The 11,461-nt window shown below is 65.6% G+C and overlaps 1 protein-coding gene across 1 annotated transcript; it reads left to right on the top strand.

Annotated features, from left to right (window-relative positions):
- Window positions 1-1,194: 1,194 nt before the first annotated feature.
- Window positions 1,195-11,455, top strand: USP43 (ubiquitin specific peptidase 43; the record flags this gene model as incomplete). The annotated part of the gene is made up of 15 exons (XM_039703770.1): window positions 1,195-1,232; window positions 2,899-3,232; window positions 4,193-4,333; window positions 6,184-6,284; window positions 7,416-7,508; window positions 7,659-7,794; window positions 8,189-8,312; window positions 8,761-8,923; window positions 9,107-9,218; window positions 9,506-9,609; window positions 9,896-9,973; window positions 10,052-10,181; window positions 10,315-10,663; window positions 10,943-11,083; window positions 11,295-11,455. Coding segments are annotated over exons 1-15 (2,205 nt in total), but the record flags the coding sequence as incomplete, so codon positions are not given.
- Window positions 11,456-11,461: the final 6 nt, after the last annotated feature.

The following is an 11,461-nucleotide window of genomic DNA, read 5'->3' as shown; positions in this document are numbered from 1 at the left end:
ATTCTGCCATCAATTAAAATGCAGCAGAACGCTGCAGCCCTTAATGCTGAGGATCTGAGATGTTTTAGTTAATGGAGATGGTTTTTCTCTACACCTGCTCTGACAGTTCTGGGAGGCAGTGGGGACAGGCATTTAAAGGTGTGAGCAGAGTGCAGGAGCTCCTGCAGCCCGGGTTTATCTGCTGCTCTCCCATTCCAAACCGACGGAGCGTGGCCAGCTCTGTTCACCAGCCTGAGCCCTGCAAGAGCAGAATTTCCCTGCCTCGGTGCTGTCCCTCCTCAAAGAGACTCCCAAAAAAGGCAGGCCCCATGCATCTTTCATGGGGCACTAAATAACTCACTCTGCTATCTATAATTCAATCCGAGCTGCACAGACTGAGGAGGGGGGGTTCCAAGGGGGGAGATTTCTCTGCCTGCCTTGAGCCCAAAACCTGCTGCAGGCAGGGAGGGGGCAGGGAAGGGGCAGGGAGGGGGCAGTGCCAGCCCAGGCCCCTCTCCAGCCCCACCCGGGCTCCCCCAGCTGCCCCCAGGCCGGGAGCAGGACGGGGCTGTTGAAAGCACGTTTCCACTCCACAGCACAGATGTTCCCAGCCCGTGCCAAGAGAGCGGGAGAGGCTCAAAGAAAGCAAACATTGTCCCAGGGCAGAGCACAGCCAGCAGGGAGGAAGGTTTCTCTTTTTTTGCTGTTATTATTATCACGATGATTTGGCAGCGTGGAAATGGGTTTCTCACGGGCCTGAGTCAGTTCAGCTCAGATCTATTCAGGATTTTATCCTGAAATCCAAGTGCCTCCCTGGCACAGGGACTCATGTCCATGCCAGGGCTGTCCTGTCCCCGTGTCTCCCTAATCCAGCCCAAACCCTCTGTGTTTTCACATCCATCCCGGCTGTCTGGTGTCCTGGGCGGTCCATGCCATAACAACAAGGAATTTTCCATCACAGGGACCAAGCTTTTCCATCCTTCCCTTGTGTTTGATGCTCACATTTTGCCCACCCCACATTTGCTCTGAAGCCGAAGCAGGAAATGGCAGCTGGAGAGGCAGGAGCTGGAGAGAGCCAGGAGATCCCAAAAAAGGCATTTTAGGGAGAAAGTGCTGACGCAACCCAGCAGTGCCGGATGCTGCAGCGTTGATAAATATTTGATTTAGCCTGAATAGGAAGGCATCACTTTCAGAACGACCTGAAAAAGAGGGAAGATGACAGCTACAGTGCCACTGAAAGGCAGATTCACACGGTGAGCATTCCTGAGGCTCACTCTGCTGTGCAGACTGCCTTACATCGGAATGAACTGCAGTTACCTGTGGGAAAGGCACCTCTGCCTGCTCCAGGCTGGGGGGAAGCACTGAGGGCACGGGATGCCTCTGCCTGTGCTTGGAAAGGCCCTGACCAGTTTTCAGTGGTTGGCTGACTGTGCTGTCAGAATTCCTGCACTGACATCACCGGGGACAGCTGGGGGTGCTGACAGGATCCCAGGAAAAATGCTCTCACTACCCAGTACTTCCTAATCCTGGCAGGATTGGGGTTTTTGGCATGACTGAGTTTTGCTCTCTCATTTTAGAGCCGTTTCCCTTGGCTGTGTTTGCCAGCTCTCCCTTCCCATCCATCCCCCTCCAACAAACACCAGGTTCTGACCCAGCTCTCCGTTCAGCTCCTGCCTCTGCACTCTCCACTCCCCTCACTCTTCTTGAGGCTTTCCTCACTTTCCTTAAGGAGTTGCTTTGGGTTCCTGGCTGCCCCAGCCCAGCAGGGGCCCTGCCCGGGCTCCCTCTCTCCCTCCCTGCCTTGCAGCTCTGGCTCGCGTGGGATGCTCGGGGCTCGAGTGTGCAGCCAAAAGCGGCCAGAGAGAAACAACAAGTGCTGTTCTCTTCAGTGAGCCGGGAGCTGCTCTAGATAAACCCATTCTTCCCACGCTGCAGGAAGCACAGCCTGCCCTTGTTGGAGAATTCAGGGAGGAAAGGCCCCACGGCCCCACACGGGCGCCCTGGCAGATCCCAGTTTCCATCTCCCGGGGTCTGCAGCGGGGTTTGCAGTGGGTGCTGCTGGAGCAGGGCCCAGGTTGGAACCCCCCATTTTGTGACCCAGTGCCAAGGAACTGTCATTATGTCCCCAAACCTCAGCGTGGAGGGTGCGGAGGTGACTGCTGTGCCGCTATCTCAGCTCGGAGCTGGGGCATCCCACGGTGACGCTGTGACACCCTGAGGGATGCTGGGCCAGCAGGGCAGCACCCGAGGAGCAGGGACGGGACAGAGGGAAAGCCGCAGAGGGACAGGGGGACGGCCCAGCCCGGCTGATAGCGGCACGGAGGGACAGAGGGACGGCCCAGCCCGGCTGATACCGGCACGGAGGGACAGAGGGATGGCCCAGCCGGGCTGATAGCGGCACGGAGGGGACAGAGGGATGGCCCAGCGCGGCTGATACGGGCACGGAGGGACAGAGGGACGGCACAGCCCGGCTGCTACCGGCACGGAGGGACAGAGGGACGGCCCAGCCCGGCTGATAGCGGCACGGAGGGACAGAGGGATGGCCCAGCCGGGCTGATAGCGGCACGGAGGGGACAGAGGGATGGCCCAGCGCGGCTGATACAGGAGCGGAGGGGACAGAGGGATGGCCCAGCGCGGCTGATACAGGAGCGGAGGGGACAGAGGGATGGCCCAGCCGGGCTGATACAGGAGCGGAGGGGACAGAGGGATGGCCCAGCCCGACTGATACCGCCACTGAGGGGACAGAGGGATGGCCCAGCGCGGCTGATACAGGCGCGGAGGGCTGGCTGGTACCCGGGGTGATGCTGGGGACACCGGGGCGGGCGGGGCACGGCCGCCCGTGCCGCCAGCGGCGCCTCCCCGCTCCCCCCGCCTCCGCTCCGCTCCCTCTTCCTCCTCCTCCCGTCTCCCTCTCCCGAGCCAGCCCGGCCGGGGGAGGAGCCGGCCGCGCACAAAACCTCCCGCCCGGCCCCTCCGGGCCCCGCACGGCACCGGCACCGGCGGCGCCCAGCGCCCGCCAGCGGGCGGCGGGGAGCGGCCGCCGGGCGCGCAGGGGCTGCGGAACCACGGCAACACCTGCTTCATGAACGCCGTGGTGCAGTGCCTGAGCAACACGGCGCCGCTGGCCGAGCGCCTGGCGCTGGGCCGGTACCGCGCCCGCGGAGCCCGCGCCGAGGTCACGCAGCGGCTGGCGGCCCTGGTCCGGGCGCTCTGGACCCGCGAGTACACCCCGCAGCTCTCCGCCGAGTTCAAGGTACCGAGCGGCCCCCGCGCGACCCCAGCTCGCCCTGGCCCCAGCGGCATCCCCAGCTGCAGCGGCACACCGGGACACAGCACCCGGCATGCCCCGCTCACAGCTCCCTCCAGCCCCCCGGACCCACTGACACCCTTCCCAGCCCCCCAAACCCACTGACACCCTTCCCAGAGCCCCAGACCCACTGACACCCTTCCCAGCCCCCCCAGACCCACTGACACCCTTCCCAGCTGACATCACAGGACCCTGCCCTGCCAGACACCCCCAGCCCTGTTGCTGTCACCTCCCTGTGTCCTGGCCGCTGTCCCCGCAGCTCCCGCGGGTGGCTGAGCTCCCAGCCCCGGCCGTGCCACTGAGGGTGAGCTGGTGCCAGCTGTGATCGCGGCTAAGGCAGGATGTTGTCCCTGAATTCAGTGGCCTCAGGCTCTGTCCCTGAGCGTGTGTGACGCCTCTGCCGGGCACATGCCAGTGTGCCAGGGGACAGGGTGCCAGGGGCATCACAGCACGTCCAGTCTGGCATCGCAGCTCCCCACGCCCAGGGACACGTGTCCCTGCCCGAGTGACATTTATTGGTGCTGCCAGCAAACTGCTGCTGCCTCTGAACTTTGCGAAGTGCCCGGGGGAGCTCCGGGAAGCCGAGCCCTGCCCCGGGATGGGCCACACGGAGTTGATGCCATCGGTGCGCTCGGGGCAGGCGGGACCTGAGGGTCCCCATGGCTGAACTTGCCCGTCTGGACCTCATTGCGGTTTTCCCTGTGTCCCCTCCTGGCCCCTGGAAGCTGGGACACCCCAGAGCCTCTGTCTCTGTCCCCACTGCTCTGCTGGCCCCGGGGTGGCCGTGATGTCCCTGCAGAGGCAGGCCGAGGGCACAGGCTGTTGCAGGGATGGAGCAGGGATGGTTTTGGGGTGGGTGCTGATCAAGAACCCGTTCATCAGGCTCGCCCCGCCCGTGTCTTGCAGAACATCGTCTCCAAGCACAGCTCGCAGTTCCGGGGCAGCGCTCAGCACGACGCGCTCGAGTTCCTGCTCTGGCTGCTGGACCGAATGCACGAGGACCTGGGCGCCGCCTCCCCCGCCCAGCAGAGCCGCGGCCCCGCGCAGGTGGGTGCCCCCGGCTCGGGGGAGGCGTTCGGGGCAGGTCCGGGGCCAGGGGCACCGGGATGCGCTGCCAGGCGGCGGGATGGAGCTGGGCCCCGCCCGGTGGGGATGGGAGGCTGCGGTTCGGTCGGTGCGCGGCTGAAAGGACGGTGGGAGCCGAGTGCTGCGGGGCTGGGCAGGGGTTGGAGTGCTGGGAGTGTGGGGGTGTCGGCAGGAGCCCATCCAGCTGAGCATCTCTGGGGGCATCCTGGGCCTTGGTGAGGAGGAGACGCAGCCCCCCCCGTCCCTCCCTGCCTCCAGCTAAGCCCGCTGTAATTACAGCTCGGCGGCTTTGCTGCTGGCAAAATGAGTAATTAAGTCTTCCTCAATCCATCTGCGCTCAGGCATTGCCCTGGCCCTGGCCCTGGTCCTCCCTGCCTCCTCCTGCCTCCTCCTGCCCGCTCCTTCCCTCTCCTTCCCCGCCTGCTGCTGCCCGCCGGGCACCGCCTGTTGCAGGAGATGGATTTGAGCTGTTTGACCCGTGAGCTCATCCCCGCCTGCTGCTGCCCGCCGGGCACCGCCTGTTGCAGGAGATGGATTTGAGCTGTTGCTGTTTGACCCGTGAGCTCAGCTCAGCATGGAGCTGTCCCTGCTCTGGGGTGACACTCTGCCCAGCACGGAGCTGTCCCTGCTCTGGGGTGACACTCTGCCCAGCACGGAGCTGTCCCTGCTCTGGGGTGACTCCCATCTTGGGCTCAGGGAGCCCGGGAGCAGCTCCCCCTCCCTGTGCCCACCTTGGGGTGCTGTGGCTGTGCCGAGGGTGCGGGTTGGGGTCCTGGGCAGACCCTGCCCAGCCTCCAGCACATCTCTGTCCCTCAGGGAGAGCTCGGCTGTGGTGCCCATCTCCAGCGCCTCTGGAGAGGCTGCACTGCCCGACCCGGGCCCTGCAGCCATCCCTGCACTGGCCTGAGCTGTCCTCAGCCCTGCCACCTTTCCCTGGGGCATTTGGATGTCCCAGCTTTTTTGGGAGAGCCCGGCAGCTCCTGTTAGATGTCAGGTGCTCACGTGTGCCACGAGCTGTGGTGTGACACCGGCTGTGCCACCTGGAGGCTGTGTCACCTGGCTCTGGGGAGGACCCTTTCTGTGTCCCTCTGCACCCGTGGTTTTGCCTGGCACCCCCAGTTTTGGCTCCTTTTGGTGATGCCACCCACATGGCCCCGGGACCCTTTCTGTGTCCCTCTGCACCCGTGGTTTTGCCTGGCACTCCCCAGTTTTGGCTCTTTTTGGTGATGTCACCCACATGGCCCCCTCCTTGGGGAGGGATGCCCGGCAGGGGAGTGACCCTCAATAAATGGCTGGGAATGTCTGGGGTGAGGAGGGACCAAAGTGGGGACCAAGGCTTGGCTGCCAGGAGAGCTGGAGGAGGAGGCACCCCTTGGATTTCTGGGGAATTCTGGGGGCCCTGTAAGGCACAGACACCATCCAGGTCCCCTCTCAGCCACACCAGATGGACCCCAGTGCCAGGCAGACCGTCAGGACACGTCAGGCTCAGCAGGACCTGCTGCCAGCAGATGGCATTGAGGAAAATCCACCTCTTGGCCAAAATCCTCTGTGATTTTCAATCTTACTCATCGAGACATCACAAAGTCACTGTCTTACCCCAGAACAGCCCAGGTTTTATACCGACACTGCCTGGAGGCACAGCAGTGCCAGGCAGGCAGGTGTCAGAGTCTCTGTGGCATCACCTTCAGCCCATCCTCATGCCGTAGGGACACCAAAGCTGGGCTCGGTTCACTAGGATGTGTCCCTGACCCCCTGAAGGACATGTCCCTCACCCTGTCACCTCATTCACCACTTGTCTCTTGCCCCTGCAGCCTGGCAAGGACGGGAGCAGCGGTGCCAGCAGGTCCCCCCCAGGCACCCAGCACCCCCGTGGGCAGAGCTTCGTGCAGAGCCACTTCCAGGCCCAGTACAGGTCAGTGGGACACGGATCCTGCACACGGGGTCTTTGCCTATCTGTGAGCCCTGGGGGGGCACTGTGAGCCCAGGGAAGGGATGAAACGGGGAGGATCTCCATCCATCCATCCATCCATCATCCATCCATCCATCCATCCACCCCAGCTATGGGAACTCCTTCCCCCACAAGCAGTTTAAAGTGTCCAAGGCCAGGTTGGACAGGGCTGGAGTGACCTGCTCCAGTGGCAGTGCCCCTTCCCACGGTGATGTCCCTGCGCACGGCAGTGCCCTGCCCATGGCGGTGCCCCTGCCCTTTGAAGGTCCCTCACAACCCAAACCATGCTGTGCTTCTCCACAGGACTCAGGGTTGTCCCATCACCCCAGCACGAGGGTGCTCCACTATGGTGCCCTGCCCATGGCGGTGCCCCTGCCCACAGTGACATCCCTGCCCATGGCGGTGTCCCTGCCCTTTGAAGGTCCCTCACACCCCAAACCACGCTGTGCTTCTCCACAGGACTCGGGGTTGTCCCAGCACCCCAGCACGAGGGTGCCCCACTATGGGACACCCCAGCCCCTCATCTGCCTGGCACTCGTGGGAAGCTCAGGCCACCCTGTCCCCAAGCCACGGCACCGCAGGCAGCAGGGGACACATCTGGCATCACAAGCCCTTCCTCCTCTCTCAATTAATCCCTCGGCCTATATATGAAAAAGGCACTTTAATTATCCCTGGTCCACGTGCCAGAGCTGTCTGTGCGCTAAAGGATTTGTTAATTTGTGAGGCTGTTTCCCAGGGAGCTCAGTGGCTCTTCAAGGTGACAAATAACGAGGACTTGGGATTTTGCTTTGGATTTTAATTTATTTTTCCCTTTTTGTTGAACAAAAAGGCAGTGGAAAAAAGAAATTAGAAAGAAACAAACAAACAAAACAACCCCACCCCCAAAAACCCCGAAACAAAACAAAAAACCCCAAAAAACTCCAAAAAAACGAATTAAGAAGGATCAGCAGTAGGTGGCTGCTGGTGCCAGGGATGATGGGTTTGGGCTGTGGTACCTGATGTGATGGGTTTGGGCTGTGGCACCCGGGACCTGCCCCAGGGTGGGCTCTCGGGGGGCTGTGCCCGCTGTGCTGACGCTGCCCGTCCATGTGCCAGGTCCTCCCTGACGTGCCCTCACTGCCTGAAGCAGAGCAACACCTTCGACCCCTTCCTGTGCATCTCCCTGCCCATCCCGCTGCGCCAGACCAGGTGAGCCCGCGGGACGGCAGCTCCGACCAGAGAAATTTGCATTTTTTTGGTAAATAACGAGCACGGAGGCGGCGGTGTCCGCTGGGTGTGTGCCACGCGGGGCTGCCCCGGTGCCCGCCGCGCTGAGCTGTGTCCCCGCGGTGTCCCCAGGGCTCTGAACGTCACGCTGGTGCTGCAGTGCGAGCGCTGGCGCTTCGTGCGCGTGGGCCTGGCCGTGCCGCTGCTGGGCACCGTGGCCGACCTGCGGGAGATGGTGGCGCGGAGACGCAGCGTTAAAGTGGAGCAGGTAACGGGGAGCGGGGGGCAGGTAATGGGGAGCGGGGAGTGGGGAGCAGGTAACGGGGAGTGGGGAGCAGGTAATGGGGAGCGGGGGGCAGGTAATGGGGAGCAGGAAGCAGGTAACGGGGAGCGGGGGGCAGGTAATGGGGAGCGGGGAGTGGGGAGCAGGTAACGGGGAGTGGGGAGCAGGTAATGGGGAATAGGGAGCGGGGAGCAGGTAACGGGGAGCGGGGAGCGGGGAGTGGGGAGCAGGTAACAGGTAATGGGGAGCGGGGGGCAGGTAACGGGGAGCGGGGAGTGGGGAGCAGGTAACAGGGAATAGGGAGCGGGGAGCAGGTAATGGGGAGCGGGGGGCAGGTAACGGGGGCCGTTCCGCGCGGTGCTGAGCGCCCGTCCCGCAGGTGATCCTGGCCGAGGTGTCCCCGCGGGGCCTCCTGCGCTCGCTGTCCGACCCCGAGGCGCTGCGGGCGGCCGGCGAGGCCGCGCCCGTCTACGCCTTCCAGCCACCGCCCGCCCGGCGCGCAGGTACCGCCGCGCGCAGCGATTGGCTGCGGCTGCCGCCCGCCCCGCGCCGATTGGCTGCGGCTGCCGGCCCGCCCTGCGCGGATTGGCTGAGGGCTCCCGGGCTGTGCTGGGATTGGCGCTGGGCGGGGGGGTGGGGGGGGGAAAACGGCCCCGTGATTGGCGGGAGGGAGTGGATCCCTCACTGTGATTGGTGGGAGGTGGTGGATCCCTTCATTGGGATTGGTGGGGCACTGGATCCTCCCTGCTGTGATTGGTCAGAGGCAGCTGCACCACACTGGGAATGGGGGAGGCAGTATGTGCTGGGATTGGTGGGAAATGGATCTCTTTGGCTGGGATTGGTGGGAGCCGTGTCCTCTCTGCTGGGATTGGTGGAAATGGTGGTGCTGGGTGGGGCTGTGGCACTAATTAACCCAGCTCTAACGAGACCCTCTCATTTCCCGGCCCTCAGGGTGTCCCCGCAGCCTCCCCACGTCCCCCGCAGTGCCGCGGCCGGAGGGGCCGTGCCTGCTGCCCAGCGCCGCCCGCTCCTCCGACTGCCTGCACCGCGCGCCCGGCGGCCGCATCCTGCTGCTGCTCTGCAACACGGCGGGCACGGGGCCGCAGCTCGCCAGGTACCGTCACCCGCCTGTCACCCGCCTGCCACCCGCCTGCCACCCGCCTGCCACCCGCCTGTCACCTGCCTGCCACCCGCCTGCCACCCGCCTGTCACCTGCCTGCCACCTGCCTGCCACCCTGTCCTACCCACTCCCCGCCCGTGTGACACCCAACCACGTGCCCCTGCTGCCTGTGCCCAGGTTCGGGCCGCCGCTGGTGCTGCGGGAGGAGCGCGGCGTCTCCTGGGAGCAGCTCCAGCAGAACATCCTGGCCCAGCTGAGGGGGGTCCTGCGGGGAGAGGTCCGGCCACAGGTGAGCCCAGCCCTGTCCCCTCAAAGCCATCAGATTTTCGGGGCTGGTTTTGCTGCGTGTCCCAAAGCCTGGCTTGGCCAGGTGCTGCTGCTGGGCAGGGGATCAGCTGAGGGGGGTCCTGCGGGGAGAGGTCCGGCCACAGGTGAGCCCAGCCCTGTCCCCTCAAAGCCATCAGATTTTCGGGGCTGGTTTTGCTGCGTGTCCCAAAGCCTGGCTTGGCCAGGTGCTGCTGCTGGGCAAGGGATCCCTGTCCCCTGGTGACCCCACAGCCCCCTCTCCCCTCACAGGGCACGGGAGCCCTTTTCCGGATCCGCCTGGCCGGGGGCTCGGCCCCCTGCACCTACCTGTCCCCTCAGGATCCCCGTCCTCTCTGCCACCCTGCCATCGACAGGTAAGGGGCTGCAGGGACTGTCCCCAGGATGTCCCCTCAACCCCTGGGGCCAGCCAGTGGCATCACCATGTGTCACACACGGCATCACGGTGTCCCTGTGCATGGCTGTGTTGTCACCAGGGGTGGCCAGCGGTGACACCTTGGGTAGCCACAGTGGTGTCACTCTGCTGCCCCAGCACTGGGTCCCTGGCCCAGAGTTCCCACTGTGGGAGGTGGTGGCTGTCCACCATGGGAGGAGGTGTCCCCATGGGGACAGGGGTTACATCTCACCCTGTCCTCCCCTCAGGGCCCTGCAGCTCTGCGGGGCCGGGGGCCCTCCCCACGTGAGGCTGACTGTGGAGTGGGACACGAGCACCAAAGAACGGTGAGTCCCCTGTGCCCGGGCTGGGAGGACACCCCGGCACTCGGGTCACCCTCGCTGGTGGGTGACACGTCCCCCCAGGCTGTTTGGGAGCATCCAGGAGGAGGTGGTGCAGGACGCGGAGAGCGTGTGGCAGCAGCAGCAGGCGCACGGGCAGCAGCACAGCTGCACCCTGGACGAGTGCTTCCAGCTCTACACCAAGGAGGAGCAGGTACGGGCACCCCGGGCAGGCCCACGCCCTGCCCACCCCTGGCACAGGGGCTGCTGGCGCTTGCAGTGCCGGGGTGGCTCTGCAGGTGGCGGGGCTGACAGGGAGGGAGGTGGCCATGACGTGGTGTCCCCAGCTGGCCCCGGACGATGCCTGGCGCTGCCCGCACTGCAAGGTGCCCCAGCAGGGCACGGTGAAGCTCAGCCTGTGGACGCTGCCCGACATCCTCATCATCCACCTGAAGCGCTTCCGGCAGGTGGCCGAGCAGCGGCACAAGCTCACCACGCTGGTGAGGTTCCCGCTGCGGGGGCTGGACATGGCCCCGCACGTGGCACAGCGGGGCCAGCCCGGGGGGCAGCTCCTGGGGCGCTGGGCGCCCTGGCAGCCCCCCCTGCGCCCGCCCCCGGGCTGCCCCCGCGACCACCTGTACGACCTGTACGCCGTCTGCAACCACCACGGCAGCATGCAGGGCGGCCACTACACCGGTGAGCGGGGACACGGGGGACAGGGCGTGCCCTGGGGGTGCCGTGGGTGTGCCGTGGGGCACGGCGGGGCAGAGAGGAGCCGGGGTGCAGGGCACACTCAGGATGGCATTGCAGCCACCCCAGGGCAGGCAGGGCACCGGGATGTGTCCCCCAGCAGCATCCCACTCCCCCGGTGTGTCCCTGCACCATGAGGCTCCTGGTCCCCCCTGCACCCCGGGGCTCGAGGCATCCCGGCACAGAGCCCCCGTGCCCGCTCACCCCGCGGCCCCTCGCCCCCAGCGTTCTGCTGCAACGCCCTGGACGGGCGCTGGTACAGCTTCGACGACAGCCGGGTGGAGTGGGTGCGCGAGGCCGAGGTGAGCACCCGCAGCGCCTACATCCTGTTCTACCAGCGCCGCCGCGCCGCCGGCTCCGGCACGGGTGAGCCCCAGATCCCTGCCCCCGCAGCCCGGCCCTGTGTGACCCACACCCGTGGGCACACCCTGCCTCTGCCCCTGCACACAGACTGGCTGCACCATCCCTGGGCGTGTGCGCACCCCCAGCCCACCCTGTCCCACCCTGTCCCACCCTGTCCCCCGCCCCGCTGGGTCCCCCCGGGCGCTGGCCCCGGCCCACGCCCCGCTCCCCGCAGGCTCCGCCGCCGCCGCGGGGCACTGGGTGTTCCGCCTGGCCGCCTCCGAGCCCCGCGCCGACCCCCGCACCGACGCCGACCCCTCGGGCTCCGTCGCGGCCCCGGAGAACGGTGAGGCTCGGGATGCTCGGCCCCCGGCCCCCGCCGCGCCCCCCGCCCGCCCTGAC

Source organism: Passer montanus, unplaced genomic scaffold (genome assembly GCF_014805655.1).
Source record: "Passer montanus isolate IOZ18808 unplaced genomic scaffold, ASM1480565v1 scaffold168, whole genome shotgun sequence".
NCBI lineage: Eukaryota > Metazoa > Chordata > Aves > Passeriformes > Passeridae > Passer > Passer montanus.
The sequence above is the reverse complement of the archived record's forward strand: the minus strand, read 5'-3'. Positions and strand labels throughout refer to the sequence as shown.